The 23,639-nt window shown below is 36.2% G+C and overlaps 1 protein-coding gene across 2 annotated transcripts in view; it reads right to left on the bottom strand.

The window, feature by feature from the left end:
* Nucleotides 1-23,639, bottom strand: part of LOC149576190 (RIBOSOMAL RNA PROCESSING 5) — a 181,269-nt gene that overhangs the window by 54,011 nt on the left and 103,619 nt on the right. For both annotated transcript variants that reach the window (XM_089816614.1, XM_089816615.1), the window contains exons 10-12: nucleotides 18,375-18,488; nucleotides 18,144-18,266; nucleotides 2,462-2,647 (exon numbers count right to left, since the gene is read on the bottom strand). In XM_089816614.1, the coding sequence (XP_089672740.1) occupies nucleotides 2,462-2,647; nucleotides 18,144-18,266; nucleotides 18,375-18,488 (423 nt within the window). The remainder of the gene's footprint in view (nucleotides 1-2,461; nucleotides 2,648-18,143; nucleotides 18,267-18,374; nucleotides 18,489-23,639) is intronic.

Genomic DNA, 23,639 nt, shown 5'->3' with positions numbered 1-23,639 from the left:
AAACTTGACAAGGGTGATGATAGGTTTGACCACAGAGAACTCTCTAACAGATTCAACCATAGCTGAACACAGCTGTAATGTTTTGTATTATAGCATTCATGGTGTTTCAATTACACTATGTATTGTATTTGGTAAGGCGTATTCATCAACCCACCATAATTAGCTATCTAAGAAAAGGTGGCAAGATAAAGCACTATATGTATTTATACCACAACAGTATTAAGATTATTAACTCACAAAATAAGGTAAGGCCTGCGGTGGAGTGGACTGTGCTACATCATACAAAGGCACTAGGTAAGGCCTGTGGTGGAATGGCATCAGCTACATCATAAAAAAGCACTAGACAAGGCTTGTGGTGGAAGTCGCACAGGTTATCGTACAAAGGCACTATTTTGCAAGGGATAATCCACATTTGTTAGAGGGAATTACAACAAGGGAGAACGGTGAGGTCCACTAGGTACACCAACTGCACAAAGTGTGGGGCCAAGGGGAACAGGGTTCTGCATTTGGACCTAGGGTTAGGCTAGGCCACCCTTTTGTAATATTTCCATCTACCTTTACGAAAGCAAAATACTAAACATTACAAGTTGTTACGGATTGGCTCTCTTTATCAAGTTATAATTGTATAAGATAGATTATATCGTGTGCTCTTGTTTCTTTTTTGGTTTTGCAGGACCTAAGTCAGGAATTATCTTGTAGAAAGGCATTTGAATTTATAAAGTTATATCTCTAAACATCTTGCAAATCTTATTTTAATGAAAATGATGTTTGTAGGGCTTAAACTAGGATAAAGTCTAAAAGGGGACCTGGACATTCCATTTTGGTGTAGAAAACTTGATAATTCGTAGAGAAACTCTACAATGCAGCTGTTCTATTCTGTCTTAAACTAAAAGGTGTGGATTAAAATGATAACATAATGAGATATCTTCATCATGACACTCAATAATCCATGAAAAAAACTAGGTAAATAGTTTTGATTTTAATGCTTAGGAAATTCATTTTCTAATTAATAGAAACCATTTTCAAGTCAAATTTCTCCAGACAGATCTCTTATTGCATCTTCTTTTATTCATACAATAGTCTATGTGGCTGCAGTATTTCCTACACCTTCACATTACAATGAAAAATGGATAAAATTTCTAAATCCTAGTAAAGAACTTAGAATCTAAATGTGTACTGTCTGGTGTGAATAGATTGTTCAGAACAAATTTGCTGCTGAACCCCTTGACCTCAATAGTATCTCAAAACTTATTAGGTTTACTCAAGGTTAAGAATCAGGGATTGTTCTACTCTGTCTTGTTGGAGATATCCCTTTTCCAGCACTCTATTCCTCGAAAATAGATTTCTTCTTTAGTCCAATTGGACCTCGATGTTGTTGGTTCTCTAAGGATGCTCTGCTATTCCAGTCTGCTGGCATGTCTTTGGACCAAGCCCCTCCATTAAAATACTCTTTATGAGCTCTTTATCACTGGCTTCCAGAGAAGAGATTCTCAATAAATCCATTAGAGAGGACATTTATTGTTGCCCCTTTTCCTCCCTTCACGAGGAGCATTTTATTTTCTAGTGTATTGTTTATAACAATATTCTGATGATTCCACAGGTGCTTGCCCTTGTTTCTATGAGGTCACCAATTTTAGGATTAGATCTCTCTGTGGTGATACCAGACCTTGCAAATCAATTACATGCTTCCTTCCACCCACAACTAAGCCTTTGAATATTATTAATGCACATATGGATGGGAGCCGATTTGCAAGGCATTGCTCGTCTTTGCAATCTACCACAGCTTCAGCTCCTCGACACCCTGGTCACATTATAATGGTCATGGTTCTCCCTCTTCTTCATGTCAGGGACCCTTTCCAAGGCATAGATCTTGAGGACAAGCCCAATTCACAGTTTTTTTACTTCTACTAGTAATTCCTCGGTCTTGATATTTTTAGGGGAGTTAATTTGTGCAATCAGTTGCTTCCACAGGTAATCCGGCCTGGCCATCTTAGGCCCCAACAAGCTTTCTCAGACTCATACGCTTACAGTGATAGGTGAAAGCATCTTTGGCTCTTCCTATGTGTTCCTGAACATTGACACTTGAGACTTTTGGTTCACAATATCAGTCTTCTTTTCTAATTTCTACTACTTTGCAGGGTTTTTCCCCTCTTTTTGCACAACTCTTTGCTACCATACCTGATATGTTACAATCCCTTTGATCTAGTTTTGGTCATTCATGGACAAAAACAAATGTTTTATCTTTCTTTCATTAATTCTTCCCTCTATTGTTTCTTTCTTTATTGTCATAGTGAATTGTAATACAAAAGAGATCAGTATTTAGGAAACTGGCCTAGAATCCATTTTTTCAAAACCCTTCAGTACAAATTTTCCTGCCTCTCAATGCTTTTCTATAGAAAATATGTAATGAATCACATGTCACAGAAATAAATGAGCCAAAAGAAGACAAGACAACACAGACCTTAAACTTTTTACTAGGCTTTGCAATTTCAAACTCTGACATATGCTGAACGGGGCATAGAGCTTTTAAACCATTTGCGAGCTGTACAATTGCACCAAAGTCCTCCATTCTATCAATCTTGGCTTTCACCACCAAACCAGGCTTGACATCTGAATGATTAAAGATTCCTTGCTCCAAAACTGATGCCTGAGTGACAACCAATATTAAAGAGAATTTTAACTACATACCCTGAAACGTCAAGAAATTATAAACTGATGCAATGCAAAGAGAATTATGATGGAATGCAAAGAGAATTATGAATGCATTCAAAAGAAATAAATATTAAAAAAATTACATTTTACAGATACCATACAAATGTTATGCTAATTTTTGGTCAAATGGGAAAGATGGCCATCCAAAGAAAACAAATAGAATGATTATCTCCTTCAAACTGTAAGTTTAAAATGCCTTAATATAATTAAATAAGAAATATTCTAATTTCCACATATTATCACACAAACCATAAATTTCCAGATAAACATCAGGCTAACAGAGAAGAAATAGAAATACTATGCATTATGTGCCAATAACTCGGTTTCAGCAATCTACAAATAAAATGTTATAAGTTGAAATAAAGTCTAATATAAAAGAAAACAACATATTGAGGACTAACATTTAATATGATTTTAAAGTAAGCAATTCTATGCAAATAAAGCCAAATACAAACGCTTTTATATCCTAGATAAAAATAGCTGTACAATGTACTAGTAGGCATGAATTAATGTATGTGTAGTATATTCATCAATAAATGATACGATTTACTGATGTAGTCATTTGAAATGAATAGGTATACGGCTATTAGTTGTGCTTATTCATATACCCTGTTACTGTTTATATCATGATTATTAATTTAAGGTTCATATCAGAAGAGAATGAAATCATTTAGTACACAGCTTAACTCATGAGTACAAGGGAAAGTCAATCGAATCCAAAGAAATTTTCAACCAAAAGGACAAATTGTGGACTAAATGTTGATTTCTTCAAGATAACATGAGTAAATTAGATGGCAAGTAGAACTACTTGGCATATAAGCACCTCTAAGCATTCCTTAGCATGGAAGAGGCACGGTGTCTGTGCTGTTTCTAAGGCTTCAAGACAGTCAAGGCAGAGAAACCAATTAGGATGTGTTCAAGTACAAATTCTCTAAGAATGGACAATACATTTATAGAACTCAAGGTAATGGAATAAGACCTTGGAAACTTGGCCCCCAATAATTCCCGATACTTTGCTGAAGTCAGCAGTTGAATAAGGCCCAACATCAGCATTTTGCAGTCAAAGCAAGGATCTATATGGTGAAAATGTCATCATAAAAAGGGTACTCCAACAAATGATTTTCAGATATTCAAATAAGCCATATTTGGAAGATTAGATTTCAAAATCCAGGTCAACAAATTGCTTATCAGAACTGTTACACAGTTTCATTTACATAAAACACATTAAATGCTAATCCAGATTAAATCCCAAAAATCTGTAACTTATGGAGTACCTACAGTAGATTCATTGAGAAGGTAATAAAAGATAAGTATAAAGTTTTTAATCATGAAAATACTGAACCATTTTGTATCGGCTAGGTACCTGATTTCCACTTATCCCAATCATAGTGTTGCTCTTGATCAAGAGAAAACTCCACTGCCTTATCATGGCCCAAGAAAGTCTATCCCAAAACAGGTCACCAAGCAAAGTTTGTGGGTGCAGGTGATTAAAGGAAAGAAGACGCCTTGCTGTTAAGATGGCTGTCCAAGAAAAACCTGAAGAAATGGTACAACAACCAAGGGACTCACCTTCACATTTGTAGCCTCCCTAAGCCAGCTGATGCATTATAGGCAGGTTGTGCATTCTAGCATGAATCCATCCTAGACTTAAGGGCATCTCCACTAACAAGTCTTGGGCATTATCAAATAGCAGCCTCGCCATCTAGATCTGATCTAAAAAGGAACATTTGCAAACTACTAAAGAAACAAAAAGTCTCTTTTCCCTCCAACAAATTTATCTACATATGGATTTTGGAAGGTTCTAAATCAAAAGCTTCACCAAGCCCATATACAGAACATGGGCTGTGATCTCAGATTGCAAATTATCATTTGTGAATGCCTGTCTCCAAGGTGGTCAGAATCTAGAGTATAAGTATTGGCATCACAATAACCTTGGGTTTCAATGGGTGCAGTTGCCATCTCCATTGCTTGTTGGAACTATAATGGTTACTATATTGTCTTCCTTGAGTATTCTCCAACATGTTGTTGCTCTTAATGTATCATCTTACTCAATAAAGAAAACAAGCCCTGCCTCCACCATTTATTGGCAGCATAAACAAGGAAAGCACGTACAGAACAGAGTCGCTAATTGGCTTATGGATATCAACCAAATGGATTACTGTCCATAATCAGTAAGTCATATTGACTATCATTCTCAGACACATTATCAAAGCACAAGGAGGATAGATATGTGACTGATAAATTCGTCTATGTGTCAAAGTTGATTACAAGTTAATATATATCAAGTGGATCAAACAGAGTATATGATTCTAGTGGAAAGGCCCGCCTCAATTGTGAAAAACCCAAGTCCAATGTGCCATAGGTTTCTTTTATGTCCACTTAAGAAACATATGATTGCAAATTCGTGGTGTCTGTCATCTACCTAGGATATCTTCACTGTTGAATAATACTGTCCGTTATTTCTGATGTCCACTTTAGATACATGTGATATCAACAAATTGTTGCTCTTGCTAGCTTCTATAAGCGTCACCAACTCATCATCAACTCTGTAATGTCCTAGCCAAAAACTTTTGCAAATCCGATATTGAACCATCTACAAATTCTTATTATTTGGGATGAAAATATTGGATTCTAAACCTTTATATCAGATCTAAAAAAAAATTGCCTTTAATTCACTGTTCACATTTTATAAGTATCGTCACATCCAAATCAGCAATCAGAACAGGGCAAAATTTTCATGAATCCACAAATCAGATTCTCATAGCTGGACCCATCCCCGAATCTGATTCTGGCAACATAGAATTTGGAAACAACAAAGATCCGAGCATCAGAAGAAGAGCAACAGGCATGGAAGTATGGACAAGTCAATAGTCTAAGGCTGAGCAATACAAAGGAAAGAGCAAAGAAAGAATGGAAAACAGTATCTTTAATAGAAAGAAAGGTAAATCAAAGTGCTATTCTGTTTTTTAGCTTCATATTCCTCGTATCCAATGTTACAAGACTCGGACTCACCTTGGGCTCGGCAAGCTGATTCTGGGCTCGGACTCGAACTCGGCGTCCGAACTCAGTGATGGAACCTTAATTTTTGCAAAAATTAAGCCTTATTTATAATGTTGGAAATGGATATATCATCATCAATGTCAAAACATCAAAGTCAAAGATATAACCAAAATGCATACATACCAATGGTGGTTGATCTATGGAAAGGACTAGGGAACGTACATTCAATTGTGATAGGGCTATTGGCTATATTTAATGTTTTAAGAAGATTCAATAAAATTTCTGCAAATGACAGATAATACATCGATCTTTTCAAAGATGTGTTTATGCTGGGTGAATATTTGAAGAAAAATCACTGTTACAGAGTTACGAATAACAGTGAATGAGTAATTTCAAAAAACCTTGAGGATAGTTGCAATATTTTCAAATAAAATCATGAATGATGCATAGGAGACTGATAGACATCAAAGGGGATATCACAGATTCAAGTATGGAAGGAATAACGATACAGGAGTCTTGAATGTCTGTGGATATATGAATCTAGGGAGTATGAGGAGAAGCAATTAGCCCAGCAATAGAATTAAAAACTACGCCCAAAATGGAGTCTCTAATATATCTCAGCGAAATCAAAACTCGGTCAAGGAGCATTAAAATGATGAATAATAATAAGGAAATGAGTTTTGAATTCCCCCGTGAATGCTCAAGGCACCCGATATCTGGAAAAGAGTTAGAGAAACGAAAGGAAGGATATTGTGACTCTTCAAAAAGCATAGATATGGCGTACAAATAGAATGGAGTTGCTTCGATACTTCTATGCATATGATACGCATGTTCTATTCTCTTACCAATATTCTCGGGTGAGATTCGTAATCATTTTATATGGTCATGTTGGATGTGACATTTTCCGGCTATGCAAACTTTGCTATATCTGCAATTCTCCGGAGAGCTATTACGTAATAAATAGTCTATATATGGTATCAGGAGCAAATTGAGAGATTTTAAAAGGGAGCTGCGGACAAACCCATTCCAAATCATTTTACACGGCAGCAATCATACCATGTGTTGTATTGGAGAAGTGGCCAAAAGGTGGGTCTCCGTGAAAGACACGTTCACAATGATGACACGACATCAGGAGTATCTTTAGAGTTGATATTCATAAAAAATGTGTACCAGCTTGACTGCTTTGAAAGTGAAGTTTGAAGGGATGGAAGCAAGTGATTGTGTGGCGGACAGAACCGTGTCGAGTGATGTGTTCAAACTCTTCTACGCACAAGTCATAGAGATTAAAAGACATATCTTGTATCTTGTTTATTATACAAACATGTTCAAAGACAGTGATGAGGAAGAATACTCCCAAGCCTCCCTAATGATAATATGTTAATGTGATAGTCAAATAATATTTGTGTTTAATAGCTTACATTTTAATCGATTCCAAATATTAGAATTAAATTATTATTTTCTATTGTAAAGGGACGCATCAGTTGAGAGGTTATTCTTTTAACCATTTGTCCATATATATATATAGGCAATTACAAAAAAGGGACAAGACATATCCGAACAATTACATTCAGATTTACTCTGAAGAAGCATTTTTATATTTATATATTTTTTAGGAGGAATAAGGGCTCAATATGGCTTTGTAATATAAATTCCATTATTTTATTTTTAATATAAATAAAATGTCTTTTGTTTATTTGTAAATGGCATGGAGATTTTAAACTGTAGGTCCTTTGTAATTATCTTGTGGATTTCTGCATACAATTTAAATGTCGGATAAGTAGACATGGTCATTTAGCATTTTAAATTCGATCGTCACAAGATAGTGTGAAATATCTAATTGTTTCCGTATCTGTGTCTAGTTTGTCTCCCTGCTAGAGGAGTTAAAACTCAATCTGGACTAATTTAAGATGGCATAATATTTGATCTATCGCATCTCGATTATTTAATTGTTGGCAGTAAAGTGTGTAAAACATTATAAAGTTGTACGTGATAATTCACTAAAGTTGACTCTATTGCCCGAATAAGCAGAGGCACTGGTCTTTTTATTGAAGTCAAAAAATCTATAATTTCTTTCCTGCAAACATCAAATCAATTATTTAAAATCTCATACAAAACATTCAACTATTATCTAGCATATAGTTTCAGCGAGATCGAGTTCAAGGAATTTGCCAGCCGAAGAACTCCAAAGCTTAAATTCGCTTTAGAAAAGCTTTGAACCAAGTAATCAAGTTTGAGGAGAAGATCTACCTGCCTAGGTGTAGCAGAGCCTGAAGTGCAGGGGAATCAAGGTGATACCCATTCGTTGGCCAGAACTGATTGCGAAATCCTATCGGAGAAGTGGCAGGGCTCTTGGATTTCCAATCTGCAGTTTTGGGAACCAACAGATTGGCGACTCTACTGGGGAGAGTTGCTCGCAACAAGTGTTGTGTAGTTACGCAGTATTTCAGATTTTGTAAACCAGAATTAGAAAACAATTGTATCAATTTGATTGGAAGTGTACTCTGTTGGAAGTGAGAACTTAGGAAGATCAATACGTTCCTCAAAAGAGGTGGCGACTCTATTTAATAAAGGATTTTAGTTGCTAGATCTGTTGAGGGAGAGGACTTAGAAGGGGATGATTTGATTATCTAACATGGATAATATGTACTACGATCAAGAGGCAGATCTATGTTACACCATGGAGGAAGTAGACATACACCCCCTTGATGCCCTTTTCAATCTGGAAAGATATGAAGGCGAGACAACGGCACATTTGATTATAAGGATGCTAGATATTTTTCAAGAAGTACCTGCAAACATCATGCCTTCACACAAGGAATTGATAAGAAAGTTTTGTGAACTGGGAATCTCACCAGAACATCTTGATTTGATGCTTCTCTTCCAAATGTTGGATGAAAGTCCAAGTTATATATCTCCTCTGGATGCATATTTGAATTTAGAAAAGCAAGGAGATGAATCTGCAACAAAATTCTTCATTTGAATGTTTAATGCTTATCAAGAAATACCTTCAGAATACAAACCTCCATCATCTTATCTTCTCTACAAGATGTGGGAATTAGGCCTCTTATATGATTATCAGTTTCTTAACTTTCTTGAACTTATGGATAATGAACTAGTTCCAGACAAAAATGAATATAGGACTGAAGTAATAAATGAGTCAAATGAATTTTCAAATTCAAATGACGATGAAAATTTTGAACATTCTGAACGAGAATCAGCCCATGATGATACTTATATGCCTACAAGTGACGGTGAATGTGAAAATGAGGAAGGAGATTCTCTTAGTGTGGAGGAAATTTCAGCCTTGTTAGATATAGAATATCAGAAGCCTGTTGAGAAAAATGGCTCAAATTTTTTCTCAATTCACTATGGTGAGCAAGGTGATGGATCAATGCATTCTCAAGAAGTATTGGATGAAAGTGATGATCATTCCGAGGAATCATATGGTGAAGACGATATAGAATTGCATATGGCATATGAACATGAAGAAGTCTTAGGGTATATTGTTGATGAAGATATCCATCTTACTGGTCAAGAAGATGATGATTCCCAGGAGGATGAAATTAGTACACTATTTGATGAAACATTTGCTGATTCAGATGAAAGCTCTCATGATAGTATGCTTAAATTCTCCATGTACCTAAACCCATTGTTTGAAGAATAAGTAATAGAAGACAGATCTGAGTTCACTATGTTCATGAATCCATTGCATGAAGAGGAATTGGAAGGGGATAAATCTGATTTTTCCATATTTTTGAATCCATTATTTGAAGATGATTTTTCATACAATCAAGTCAATCAGCATCATAGTAGCAAGCCCAATGATGATTTTGAGATTGATGAAACTCATGAAGTGTGTTCAGAAGGTGAAGCTTTTTTCTGTCCAGCCAATCAGCAGGAGTTGTGTAGTGACATTGAATCAGGTATGCATGGTTCTGAAAATTATCCAAGCATCCCACTTGATCAGTTTCTTGATAAAGGGGAAGTAGTGTTTCCTGCACATGAAAAGAAACAACATCTTGAAGATGGGGCAGATTGTGTGGAGAAAGATATCCTAGAAGATGCTTGTACAACTGCCCAAATGTGTTACTCAAAGGAGCTTCCATTCAGCAAAGACCATGTTGATGAGACAAAGCCAAAATGTATTTTATATAAAGATGATACACCTGATGCAGATTTGAAAGATGGACAGCAAACCAAGGAGATAAAAAAAGGCATATGGCACATGATGATTGTTTTCTAACATTTGCTAATGGATCAGATTCTACTAAGGAACAATATGACATCATGATCAATAGGTTCAAAGTGTTACACAAGCAAAATCGAGTGTTTGATAGAGGGAAGAATCAAGTTTCATTTTGAAGGAATGGAAGCAAGTGATTGTGTGGCGGATAGAACTGTGTTGAGTGATGTGTTCAAACTCTTCTACGCACAAGTCATAGAGATTAAAAGACATATCTTTTATCTTGTTTATTATACAAAACATGTTCAAAGACGGTGATGAGGAAGAATACTCCCGAGCCTCCCTAATGATAATATGTTAATGTGATAGTCAAATAATATTTGTGTTTAATAGTTTACATTTTAATCGATTCCAAATATTAGAATTAAATTATTATTTTCTATTGTAAAGGGATGCATCAATTGAGAGGCTATTCTTTTAACCCTTCGTCCATATATATGTAGGCAATTACCATAAAGGGACAAGACATATCCGAACAAATTACATTCAGATTTACTCTGAAGAAGCATTTTTATATTTTTATATTTTTTAGGAGGAATAAAGGCTCAATATGGCTTTGTAATATAAATTCCATTATTTTATTTTTTAAATAAAATAAAATGTCTTTTGTTTATTTGGAAATGGCATGGAGATTTTCTACTGCAAGTGAATCGTCTTTTGTAATTATCTTCTGGATTTCTGCATACAGTTTAAATGTTGTATAAGTAGACATGGTCATTTAGCATTTTAAACTCGATCATCACAAGATAGTGTGAAATATCTACTCGTTTCCGCATCTATGTCCAGTTTGTCTCCCTGCCAAAGGAGTTAAAATTCAATCTGGACTAATTTAAGATGGCATAATATTTGATCTGTCGCATCTCGATTATTTAATTGTTGGCAATAAAGTGTGTAAAACATTATAAAGTTGAACATGATAATTCAATGAAGTTGATCTATTGCCCAGATAAGCAGAGGCACCGGTCTTTTTATTGAAGTCAGAAAATCTATAATTTCTTTCCTGCAAACATCAAATCAATTATTTAAAACCTTATACCAAACATTCAACTATTATCCAGCATCCAGTTTCAGTGAGATCGAGTTCAAGGAATTTGCTAGTCGAAGAACTCCAAAGTTTAAATTCGCTTTAAAAAAGCTTTGAACCAAGTAATCAAGTTCAAGGAGGTCTACCCGCCTAGGTGTAGCGGAGCCTGAAGTGCAAGGGAATCAAGGTGATTCCTATTCGTTGGCCAGAACTGATTGCAGAATCCTATCGGAGAAGTGGCAGGCTCTTGGATTTCCAATCTACGGTTTTGGAAACCAACACTCGAGAAGAACTTGGCAAATGGAAAACCCAAGAAATTCAAAAAAATTTAAAGATTTAAAACTTTTTCATGCATCATTTAGTCAATTAACATCAAAGATACAATAATTGAGATAAATAGAAGCTACTTTGCACATATGCACAAGTTTACATTGATCACATAAGTGTCAATGCGAATTTCTCAAGGAAATAAGTTAGACTATAATTATAGAAGGTATAAGTTATTAATTATCATCATGTTGACCATTGTGATCATGTTGAAGATTGTTGGTGGTATCTCCCTTGAAGTGGACTACGAGGTTGCTCCCTTGAAGTGGCATATCATTATTAAGTCTTTACAAAGAATTTCATATTATATTCTTCTACCATGTAGGCTATCTCATAACTACTTCACTTAAATTTTGTGTTTTTAGTAGATTAGAAAGATCATTATATAATTTTGGAATGATATCAACTACATAATTGCATAAATTTCATCGTCTTTTAACTTTGTCAAATGGCCAGTTTAATAGACATTTATTTTTCAATCATTTACAAACCTTAAAACTATTCTTTTATTCTTCCAGAGATGTCCAATTCTTTAAAAGCAAAGCATCTTATTTGTTACAATGCTCTCAAATTTAAGTGTTGTGTTTGTTACATCCCAATTTTCGACTCAATTTAAAATGTTCATATAGCCATTGAGGTTCACATGAAGTCAATTGATAGTTAAATTTGTTATAATCCTATGAAATGGTAAGATGGTTAGTCATTATAATATCATATGAAGATAACATGCTAGTTGATTATTTATCATGAATTCATGGAATTGAAAAGGCAGTTGGCCATTATGATTATTTATGATTAATAACTAGTTATGGTAATATGATTTAACTACGAAGAATTTCCTTGTAGGGAGCACGTCAAAGGGGTGGAAGCATTGTCAGAAAATAATTAGGCACAGGAGCATCACCATCACTAGGCAAATGGGTATAAATCATGAATCACCATAGTTGAGGACCTAGCGACCACATAACAAGATACACACATTCGACATGCATGAGCTATTAAAAAAATTTAAAACATTAATTATTTTAATTAAAAATAATGCGTATCTCAAATGGTTTTTGATTGATTTTTCCACCACATCATTATAATGTATACCTATGCACGTGCACATAGATATAGGAATAAAAGTGACACCATAATATTATTTTTATAAATAATATGATGCCATCTCATAAGTACATCCACGTGCAAGTAGATAGATATATATTATAATTATCCTTGATTTATAACCTTCAAATCTTTTTCCATATTTATTCAATTTCTTGCTAAAAACCGAAATGCACATTTGGCATATTTTTGGTAATCAAGAGCCAAGTCTCTTCTTGGTAAGTTACGGCTTCTTAGGAAGCCAAGAAACTTTGAATACTTCTTATATTATGAAGCCAAGAGAGACCACGGGCATACACTTATCACCCGATTTCTTTTCCATATATCGTCTGATACTCTACATCTATCGCACAATATCCCTACAATATACCACTTGATAACTATTGCATTCTCTTTGCAACGATTTGCCTTTTTATTGATATTTTGCTAAAGACGTATTGAAAATCACATTGAGATTGCACCTGAAGATTATTCCGTGAAAGAGCTAAATGCTAGTGTCTAGAAAGACTCCATTTTATTTTCGAGATTTTACTAGGTTATGTGGTTGTCCATATCCCATGCATTGTAATATGTTTTATTATCAGATATTACTACATTTTGATACAATTCCAAATTATGATGCAAATCATCCTTGTTTCAAATATCATCGATTTCTCCCTCTTTAGGACAGAACTGTTTATGATGAGTAAAAGCCAAGTATCCATGACATGATATCATATCTTGATTATGCCATTGAAAGTCAGAATCAAATGATATTTATTCTGCAAGTCTTAAAGTTACATTTTTCAGAATTCACAGAATGTGATAAGCTGGAAACATGTAATATTTTTATATCAGTTAAGGATCAACAAAAAGAGTTGGTTTCTCTGAGATTCAAACACCTGGGACTCACCCGACTATATAACCAAGGAAAAGGGTGAAGAGGTGAGAGAAAGCAATCTGCATTAGCATGAAAACAAAATTCAGATGTGACATAACAATTATTTATTATTCTAAAAAGAATCATTTGATAGCTCATGCATGTCAAATACATTCACCGTAGTCAAGTCGAGTGGTGTGATTAAGTTTCTGGATCCTCAGTGACTGACAAGGTGTTCCATGTCTATTCGGAGTAGGGAGAACCTTTCTAGTTAGAGAAAGTGTGGGGATAAGTATGAGGTCCGTGGTTGGGAAGTTAAACCCCTGACAATGTTTCCCCTCTCCACAAGATGTCAAAACGTGTAACAGATAAAGATAAGTTGAGCATTCAAACATTTATTGGTAACAAGTATTTTTTTTTTTTTTAAATATTTATACAAGTAGAAGATATGATGGATTAATTTATATCGTTGAATTCAATTATTTCCTTTGATGTAAGCAACCTTTCTTGTCAATGTAATTGGTAATCAGTTAGATCGGATGATCTTCCAACTAAATATGGAATATATCTATAAGATTATTATTTCAGTCTTTTATAAGAATAATGATTATGAGCATATCTTCTAATCTTATGTTATTGCCACAGTTAGAAATAGGAAGAAAAGGAATGAAACAGAGGTATCCGATGCCCTAAATGATCCAATGGTAATTGATTGCCTAATTGATACAGTGGTATGTGATGCCCTAAATGATCCAATGGTAATTGATGCCCTAATTGATACAGTGGTATCTAATGCCCTAAGTGATACAGTGGTATCTAATGGTATCTAATGATACAAGAGTATCTAATGCCCTATATGATACAATGGTATCTGATGCCCTAAATGAACCAATGGTAATTGATTGCCTAATTGATATAGTGGTATCTAATATCCAAGATGATATAGTGGTATCTGATGCCCTAAGTAATACAGTGGTATCTGACGCCCTAAATGATCCAATGGCAATTGATGCCCTAGTTGATACAGCGGTATGTGATGCCCTAAATGATCCATTGGCAATTGATGCCCTAATTGATATAAGTGGAATTTAATGGTAATCATCATTTGATTTTGATATAGTGGTAATGGATGGTAATTGTCATTTGATCCTAAGTGGTATTTATGGACTAACCCGGGTGTTTGCAAAAGCATCTCTAGATTGATTTCGGCTTTGAAATTATATGGTATGTAGATTTTAATTTCCATAGTAAATTCATTGATGGTGTTTTCAATTGCTAGTTATGAAATTTCATTTAAATGAATTTAACCGTCAATCTCATTCACATGAACGTCACTAATATAACTGCCTTCCTATGAAAATGAAGTAATAATTGTATTTCTTTGATATGTTAGTTGTTAGTTAAGACCCAGGAAAAGTGGTTGTTACAGTGTTAAATTTTTGGTTCCAGGACTTTGTGATTGCAGTCTGTATGAAACTACTCTTTTGGCCAAAAAAATAGTGAAATCCTATTTGTAATCAGCTGTATACACAAATTGTTATGTTTTATGCCTACTACATGCAAGACATTTTTTTACTACTCTATATTGATTGCCTTATTAAGAATCACCAATACAATTTTTTGGAACTCGATATTGCAATACGATCGTAAAAGCCAAAAAAATTGTGATTATTTTATGCCTTAGTTGGCCATGGAAGAGTCCTGCCTACAAGACTCTCTGAGCCAGGACTCTCCTAACTCTGAGATTCCATGGACTCTGCTAGTCCTTGACTCTACCAAGAGTCCAAAAGCCAAAAAACTCTAGAGCCCTGACACAGAGCGGGAATCGTAGAGTCCTGTAACTATGCTCATATCCATGCTTGCTCCAAGAAACGGGATTCTTTTTCTTTCTTCATCAGTTAGAGGAAACTCATTTAAAGGCAAAATGTTTTCTAAGCACTCCATTGAGACTGAACAATGAAATAGATTGTGTATCTTACTTCCTCCAACAACTTCCACTAATAGGCAAGTTTTTTGTAAGGCCCATAGAAATTTTGGGCATAGATCCCTTCAAAAAACTAGTTGCAATCTCATAAACACCGTGTCACCAACCTCAAAAGTTCTCTCGATCGTATGGCAATTTGTATGCATCTTTCATTAATTCTAATCCTAATAAATATTATACCTAAGTGAACTCAAAATGCCTTGGCTTTGTTCGATCAAATCACTCTCTTGGGACCTTATTGTCCAATAAAATGAAATCAACAAAACTATGAATTCTCAAACCATACAAAGCCATGAATAATGTAATGCTCCCTCAAATGGAACCATTTGACTCATGTCTTTTGCTATCAACAACATTATTTTTAAAATAACCTTCTGTCCATCTATTAATGATTTTGATTTGGCTATCTATTTGTGGGCCATAGGTAGAGCTAGAAGAGAGCTTTGTTCTAGCCAAAAAAAAAAGAAACCTTGCCATAACAAACCCAAGGAAGGACTATCTCTATGACTAGGATAGTCTTGGGTAGTCCATTATATCTTCAGCTGTTTGTAGTCAGCATACAATGGTATTGTTATGTTTAATAAAATTGGGCCTTGGCTATCCGCCAATGTATTAATTGTCTGTATTAAGTTGGTTGTCACTCTACGGTAGTTGTCAATCTCCGTTAGTTGATGGCTGTGTTCTTCTTGGCAACTGTTGAGTCCTTTAAATACGGGGTGTATTGCCTATTGTGTTGTAAAACACACATGCCCCAATGAAACGGAGTCCCCCCTCTTTTTCACTTTATAGGCTAGTAGTTTGTTGACTTAGTATTAGTTTGGCAATGCTTTGCAAGTCTTGGGTGGTTAACAAGGTGGAAGTGTTTCCTCGTGGCGGTCCAAGAGTTTTAATGTCAACAAATAGAAAGGAAGTATTGATGAACTCTAGTCATTCACCCAACACTCCACCAAATTCAAGTCAAGCCGTGGGCATGCATTGAAATCTAAGTCCTAATTTTTAAAGAAAGTTAGAAATTTGATGTGAAAAGATTGAAAATCTGATATAAAGTTAGAAATCTGAAAGGGGGTTTGTTTCGTACTCAAAACTGACATTTGGCTGCGATGAGAATAAGATGAGAAAATTCACTAAGGTGAGATTCAAAACAAAACAAGTCTATAACCTAGTTGAAAAGAACTAACTACACTTCGAAGTGCTTTTAAGGTGGATTTCCAAGCACGGGCCAGAATCTGACCCATTCTTGGAACACAATTCCAATACCCTCCCGATATCCACTCCCTTCAATGGAACATTATCCCTATGAGATTTCCACCCAGCATATTTTAACACTTTTTGAGGCAAAATATTTAAGTAAAAAAATTAACATCGGACTTTGAGGGTTGAACAAAGCAAGTGAGAACTGATTTAGGCAAGGTAAGAAGTCAAAATAGCAAGAAGGTGACTTTAGTTTTGTAATAAAATTATATGGACTTTGCAAAATGTGAATGGCATTAAGGTTGAGTTCAAAGACAAAGGCAGAATTAGACCTACCCCTGGAACAAGTTTCCAAGGGGCCTAAATCTTGCCCTTGGCTTAAAATGAATTTCCAAAGCCGCCTTGACATTCGAATGAATTTCCACATATATAGGGATCTCACACCAATTTGTTTGAGAATTTCCATATACTGTGATTTCCCCTCAGAAAATTCAAGCAAATTTCCAAGAGACTGAATTTATGCAAAAGTAGAGCTCAAGAACAGCATGAGTTTTGAACAAAGACTGAGTTAAGCGAGCATTTCCAAGCCCTGGGGAATTTCCACAAGCAAACTTCCAAGAGGTCATAGATTTCCGAAGTTCCAGCAAGGCCCAAATTTCCACAAAATTCCAAGAAGGTTGCAATTCTTGGATCCCAAGCATGGAGGAATTCCCGCCCGACAGAGATGAAATTGATTTCCTAGAAACATTGGAATTCCGTCAATGGTTTCTAAGGATTTTCAAATGCTATCAAGTTTCAGCCCATGAATCATAACTAGATTGCCCTTCATTATGGATAAACAATTTGCAATTTTAATTGAACCTTGAATAGATCAGCCAGGTGAAAAGACATGCATGTTGGATTGCATGCCCGTATATAAGAGTTGCAAAGGCCTTATTCCAACATCAATTCAATTCAAACTCTAAGCAATAAGATAAATACAAGAGCAGAGCATATTAAGGATCGAAATCAGAGCAAAAAAAGATTCAGTTGCAAGGTGCAAACGTCAGAACATTGAGTAAAAATCTGATTGATAAGCAGCCCAGAATCAAAATCAAGTTCGCTATGAGGAAGACTCAAATTAGCGAATTTGAGCAAGCCTTAGATTCAAGATTTGAAAATTCAATCAAATGAAGGTGACCAAATTCCAGATGATTAATCCATAAATTCAAGCAGATTTTTGGAGAATTTTTAAGGAAGGTTAAATGTCTTAAACACTCCCATTGCATCTTAACTCTGGCAATTTATTGGACGATGTGCGCGAGTTATGCATGAATTTTAAGGGATTTGCAAGCAATTTTTCTGCAGCTCAGGCTCACGCGACTTGCTTGCAGCTTAAAAAAAACCACGAGTAATCATACACACACACAAGTACTTGCCAGAAATGTAATCACTGGTTAAAACAAATCACTGACTTTTGTAATATTCAGTATTCAAGAAAAAATTTCCTTATGATTTTATCATCAATATCTGTAGGCCTATAAGTTTTCTGCAAGTACCAAATATCTTATTTTAAAAATGAAATGAAGATCAAAATTGATGTAAAGCTACTGCAATAACCTATGTTGAAACAAATCACTATCTTTCATACCATTCAGCATTCAGGAATGTTTTTCAGAACAATTATATGTATAGATAAATCAAAGATATTCTGAACCTTTAGTGTGGCTACAGCTATCCCCTCTGCAGATCTGAATCCTGTTACCCGTGTCCGAACCTTCGCACCCTCTTTAAATTTCTTGTCCAATTTTTGAATTTTTTCATCAGAAGCTTCATATATCTGTTGAAAGTATAACCTTTAGTTTAATTCTGTGGAAAATAAGACATTAATACACTCTGCAAGAAACAAATCTCTAAAATAATTCTCACAAAGAATTGTAAATCTTACTTTTACATAAGCAGGTGTTGCAACTGGTTTGGAGGGAAGTTCCAATAAAAGACCAATACCATGATCAACTCTGACCACACGTGCATCCTCGAAAATCTCTCCAACTTTGACCCCCTTTCATGACCGACACCAGAAAAATATTAGCCGGATCCTAAGAAAAATAAAGCTAAATAAGGGCAGAATGGATAATCAAGTGTTTCACACAGATGAAATGTCTAAAAAAGAATGGGTGACACAATATTGTGAATGCAGTAGAGAAACAGAGAATATGAGAATTCACCTAAAACCAAAAGAACTAAATGAGTCACAGTTCTTCATGAATAGCAGGAACTTTGATTATCAGATGGACAGAAAATGTGTATTTTAACCTCAAAATATACTTGTACTCGCCAATCTAAAGTTCTAACTATTAAAAAACCACTAAGCGGCATGTCAAGCATTATTTGAGTTTCAACTAAGTTGCAATGAAAGTAGCTAAATTACATAATATGGAGTTCTATATAAAAGGAGAACTTGTAAACTCTATAAGAACAATTCATTCTTTGTTTATCAATTATCAAATATTTTACCAAATCATGTATAATATGTTATCAAAGCCAGACTATTTCCTTTTGAAATTTTAAAATTTCATTCTTGAAATTATCTAAACTTCAAATTTTTCAAAAAAAAATCGAACTTGTTATGTTTGCAGAATTTTTTTTTGAAATCCCGTCCAGGGTTTTACATCCAGATTGATGCCATTTCTGCACCTTTTTTGTGTCATTCTTTATGCCCGACGGCCCCTCTTCTTCCTACGCTAGGGTTTCTCTCAGATCAAACAATCATACCTGGTCGAGCTGTGCACCAACCACCCTTTTTTCAACCTTCAATTCCCCCTTTTCTTACAAACGCGTTTTTAATGGTCATTTCTTTTGGATGACATTGTATTTTTCTGCTACTCCAAATGCGTCTTGGCAACAGTTCTGTGCTACCTTCCATGTTTTGTCTGCTATTCCCGTCTATGTCGGAGGTTATCGGGCCTCCAGTAACATACATGTCATGACCTATTCAAGTTTCACTAAAGAAAAAGCAACCTTGTTTTCTGCAACATTTTGCTTTTTCAACCACTTTTAAGGTTGTTTCTGAAAAATCAACAGTTATTTTCTTCACTGTTCAAAGTTCTGATCTCCTACAACTTGATTTTTTAAGCTATTCAATCTGTATTCTGCCATTTTTTGAAGATTTTACAGCCCACTAGCATCTTGTTCAAAACTCTCAGAGTTTTAAAATCTGATTTCAAATTCTTTGCGGGTTTTTTAAGAAGCAATTCAATCTGTATTCTGCCATTTTTTTGAAGATTTTACAGACCGATAGGGTTTTGTTCAAAACTCTCACAGTTTCAATATCTGATTTCAAATTCTTTGTGAGTTTTAAAGACCACAACTGGGCTGCTTCCATAACATTTTGGGCGTCTCATTTTCCATGCCTCAAATTTTGTGTTTGTTGAAATTCTATTTTGCTTATAACTCTTTGGTGGGTTTTTCACGACCTCAATTGGGTTTCCCACAGAATTTTCTGGGTGTCTTGGTTTTTGTGCCTAATGTCTGTCTACTATAAAGGGTAAACGGATACTTACTGCATGTAGTACAGTAAGATATAACACAGAACAAATACTTTACTCATATATGCAACATGAACTTCAATGCTTACAATATGATTATGATGATTACAATGATGATCCAAAGTCCCTTCCGAATGGTGTACATATACTTTCCCAAAGGGGTGACTCAACCATCACACGCCATTTCGGATACAATTCTACCCGTTAGCTACAATATAGAATTTATCGACAACATCATCCCCCCCAAAATGTAAAGTCATCTCCGGACAACAATTACAAAATTACTGAGACGGATTAACAAAATGAAATACATTAACTGTGACTAACTATAACAGGATAGATCTTTTTCTGTGACATAACATTCACATTCCTCCGATGCCTGCACCAAACTAGTCTCCAAATACACGTTGCATCTGTAGCCTCTGCTAACACAACATTGCCTCCCTAGCCAATCTGACATTGATAGCCACCTATGCCGTCTTCTCTGCTTCTAATGGGTACGTTGAGCCAAGTGTCGCTCTACTGCCTCCAACTGGATGATCAGCTTCTCTCGAGCTCTCTATGCATCCACCAAGACAGCCTTATGTCCGACACCTACTCCGAGTGTCTCAAAGTGTAGCACCCCTCACAAAAGGTTTGCTCTATTGCTCTCTCCACCTCTGGCACACACACTTTGTGCCTGCAGCAACTCCAAGTCTCATCAACTGGTCACACTTCCCACGACTGATAATTGAACTGAATGGGGATCTAGGGGACAACACCCCTAGTGAGGTCGAGGGGCAGTGCCCTCGCAGGTTCCCATACTCTTTATGCCAACCACTTATGTTTTACTACCTTTTTATGTCTTTCCCTTTGGTACCATACATTTCCCATTGTCAACTGTTTTGATTTTTCGTCGTTATTTTTTTTGTTTATTTTTTCTAAACCTCCTATCACCTTTCTTTTGTGTCCGTATGGTATCCACTTTGCACTCTTTTTGATGTTGTTTCCTATTTGCTGGAGGATCGTACGGCACTCCGTATGATGCACTTCAGCCTGAGTTTGTCACCCCCTATAGACGTGTGTTGCCTCCTCAAGCTTGATAGTACAACACATCCTGTCCCCTTCTATCAAAAGACTGTACGATGATGTCTATGCTTTTTGTATGCTTCCTCATTGTCGTACGGCGCTTTTCTCTCTCTAGCGGTTGTACTTTCCTTAGGTCGTACAATCACCTCAACTAGCTATACAGCAAATTTTATATAGCCTTCTAACAGCTCCTTCCAAGGCCGTATGGTCTACTAAACTGGTTGTACGGTGATCTTTCTACACTCCCCAAATGCATATGCCTGTACAATACATATACTTTTGTTTAATGTTTTCTAGTTGTCCATACAACAGTACGGAATCTCTAGCCTTACGGGTTTGCTTCACTTCCTATCCGTACAGTCGTACGATGTTTGCTATGTAGGTCGTATGCTTAGTGAACCACTAAGTCGTACGGTCATCTTCTTCAAACCACATGAATGGTGTCCCCTTGACCGTATGCTGCCCTCCTTGAGCTTGTACCGGTCATATGGTGGTCTATTCCTTCCAATTCATAGTCGTACGGTGTGATTTTCTTCTCCTGCACTGAATACATGTGATTTATTGAAGTCGTACGCTATTGTTATCTCTTGCAGACAAGTCTTTCAACCGTATAGTGCATTGTATGGCCTTCAGTCTACTCTTTTATCACTGCTCTACTAACATATTGCAATTTCACATTCTTTATTATTATTTACATTTACTTTACATATAAACATTAATAGTTCATATTTTTATACTCTCTCAGTTGTTCGTCCACAGGGGCGCGTTATTACTTTCGTGATAGATTTTCAACTTCGACCCATTCACTGCGTCAGGCACTTCCTTCCCATCAAGCGTCCATAATTTGATTGCTCTATTATCGCCGACTTCGCTGATCTTGTACAATCCTACCCACTTTAATTTGAACTTTCTTGGTCTGATCTCATTCCGCCCATTATACTTCAAAACTAACTAGCCTAGTTGAAATTTACTCAATTTCAAATGCTTGTCATGCCATACGTTTCGTCTATTTTGTGTGAGTCATCGCTCATACAGTGTATTTAAATTGTACAACATCTCTCTCAGACTTTCCATTTCTCCCAATTTGTTCTCGATCGCGATCCTTAAACTCGGTGCCATGAATTCCATCGATACTACCGCCTCCTTGTCGTCAATAGCTGTATTCTTAATTCTAGAACCTTCACTCCGTACTACTAAAGTTTTTATTAAGCCCTTCCTCTTTGTTACAATATGTTTTCCTTGTTGCCGACACCTTTCTACTAAATTTGTGGTGTTGTGTAACCTTTTCTTTCCATGCGGTCCGTTCACCGTGTATTGTACGGGGGGATCTTTCCTTTTTCTAGGTTCGTATGGTATGTTCTTCCTCATGTACTAGCCATATGGTATGTTCTTTCCTTTATCTTCAGTCATAACCGCTTTACCTTCTATCGCTTCTCTGTATTCCTTCGGACATTAACTTTCCTCTCCTTTCTTACCTTCGTTGACCCTTAACATATTACAACTCAGAAAGAGCTCATAGTCCTCCATATGCCAAAGGAGTGGGTTGTTCACCGAGCCCAGGTCATCCTCGTTAGACCCTCCTTCCAGTCTTAATACTCCCTCTTCATCAAGTTTCATTCTCTTCTTCCTTTCGTCATCCCCTTCACCTTCACCCTCAAAATCCGACGACGCTGCTTCCTCACCTATCATCTGTGTGTGTAAGTCGATTACGAATCTTCAGCCTCCACATTCCATGGATAGGGTATTTTGTTTCCAATCAAGTTTCACTTTCGCTTGCACCAACTAGCCCCGTCCAAGGATAGCGTCATACCCTTTTCTTTTTAGTGGCATGACCACGAAATCTAATAGAAATGGTTGCGTTCCAATGGTTACCAGCTGCACCATCAAGGTTCCCAACGGCTTGATTCCATACTTACTAAAATGTAGGTGGCCACAATGTAGGTTGTCCCAACTTTTTCCATATATCCTCTAGTAACACATTTATGCCTAACCCTTCGTCCACGATTGTGCCTGTAAGTACGGTTCCTAGTATACCCATCTCTACCACTACCAGATGTCTTCCTGTCGTGAGTTCCAGTAGCATTGGGTCTGTTGGAGTCATTCCGCTGCCATCCTTTCCTATCTCTTTCGTTGCTTTCGGGAGTGGTGTCATGTTCAGTATCGTTGTTTGCAACTGAGGCATTGTAAGATCTTTCAATTTTATAGGAACTTCTATTCGCATTACCTGCCTTGCCATGTTTTGTTCTGCCAGGTTTCTCCTCGAGGTGTCGGCAAAGTCTTTTGTTCGTAATTTCTCCATTGCCATTTGTTTTTCCAACTTTGTGCATACTTGTTGCAACCTCTTCTTTTCTTCCTCTGCATCTAGGTACATTGCCTTCTTTGCTTGTTCGCGAGCAATGGCTAGTATCTTCTCATCGCATGCTTCAATGCTTAACAAGTTCACCCCTTGCTTAGGGCAGTTTGAATACTCGTGGTCTCCCGAACCACACCATTTGCATAACAACTGTAGCGTCTCCTTCATGGTACAATTTTTGGCGAAGTGCCCCCGGAGGTTGCAAGCATGACATTGTATCATCAGTCGTCCACTTGAGTCGAAC

The sequence above is a fragment of the Cupressus sempervirens genome, chromosome 1 (genome assembly GCF_028749045.1).
Source record: "Cupressus sempervirens isolate cs-2001-9-10 chromosome 1, ASM2874904v1, whole genome shotgun sequence".
NCBI classification, from domain to species: Eukaryota; Viridiplantae; Streptophyta; class Pinopsida; order Cupressales; family Cupressaceae; genus Cupressus; species Cupressus sempervirens.
This window is presented reverse-complemented; position numbering and strand designations above follow the sequence as displayed.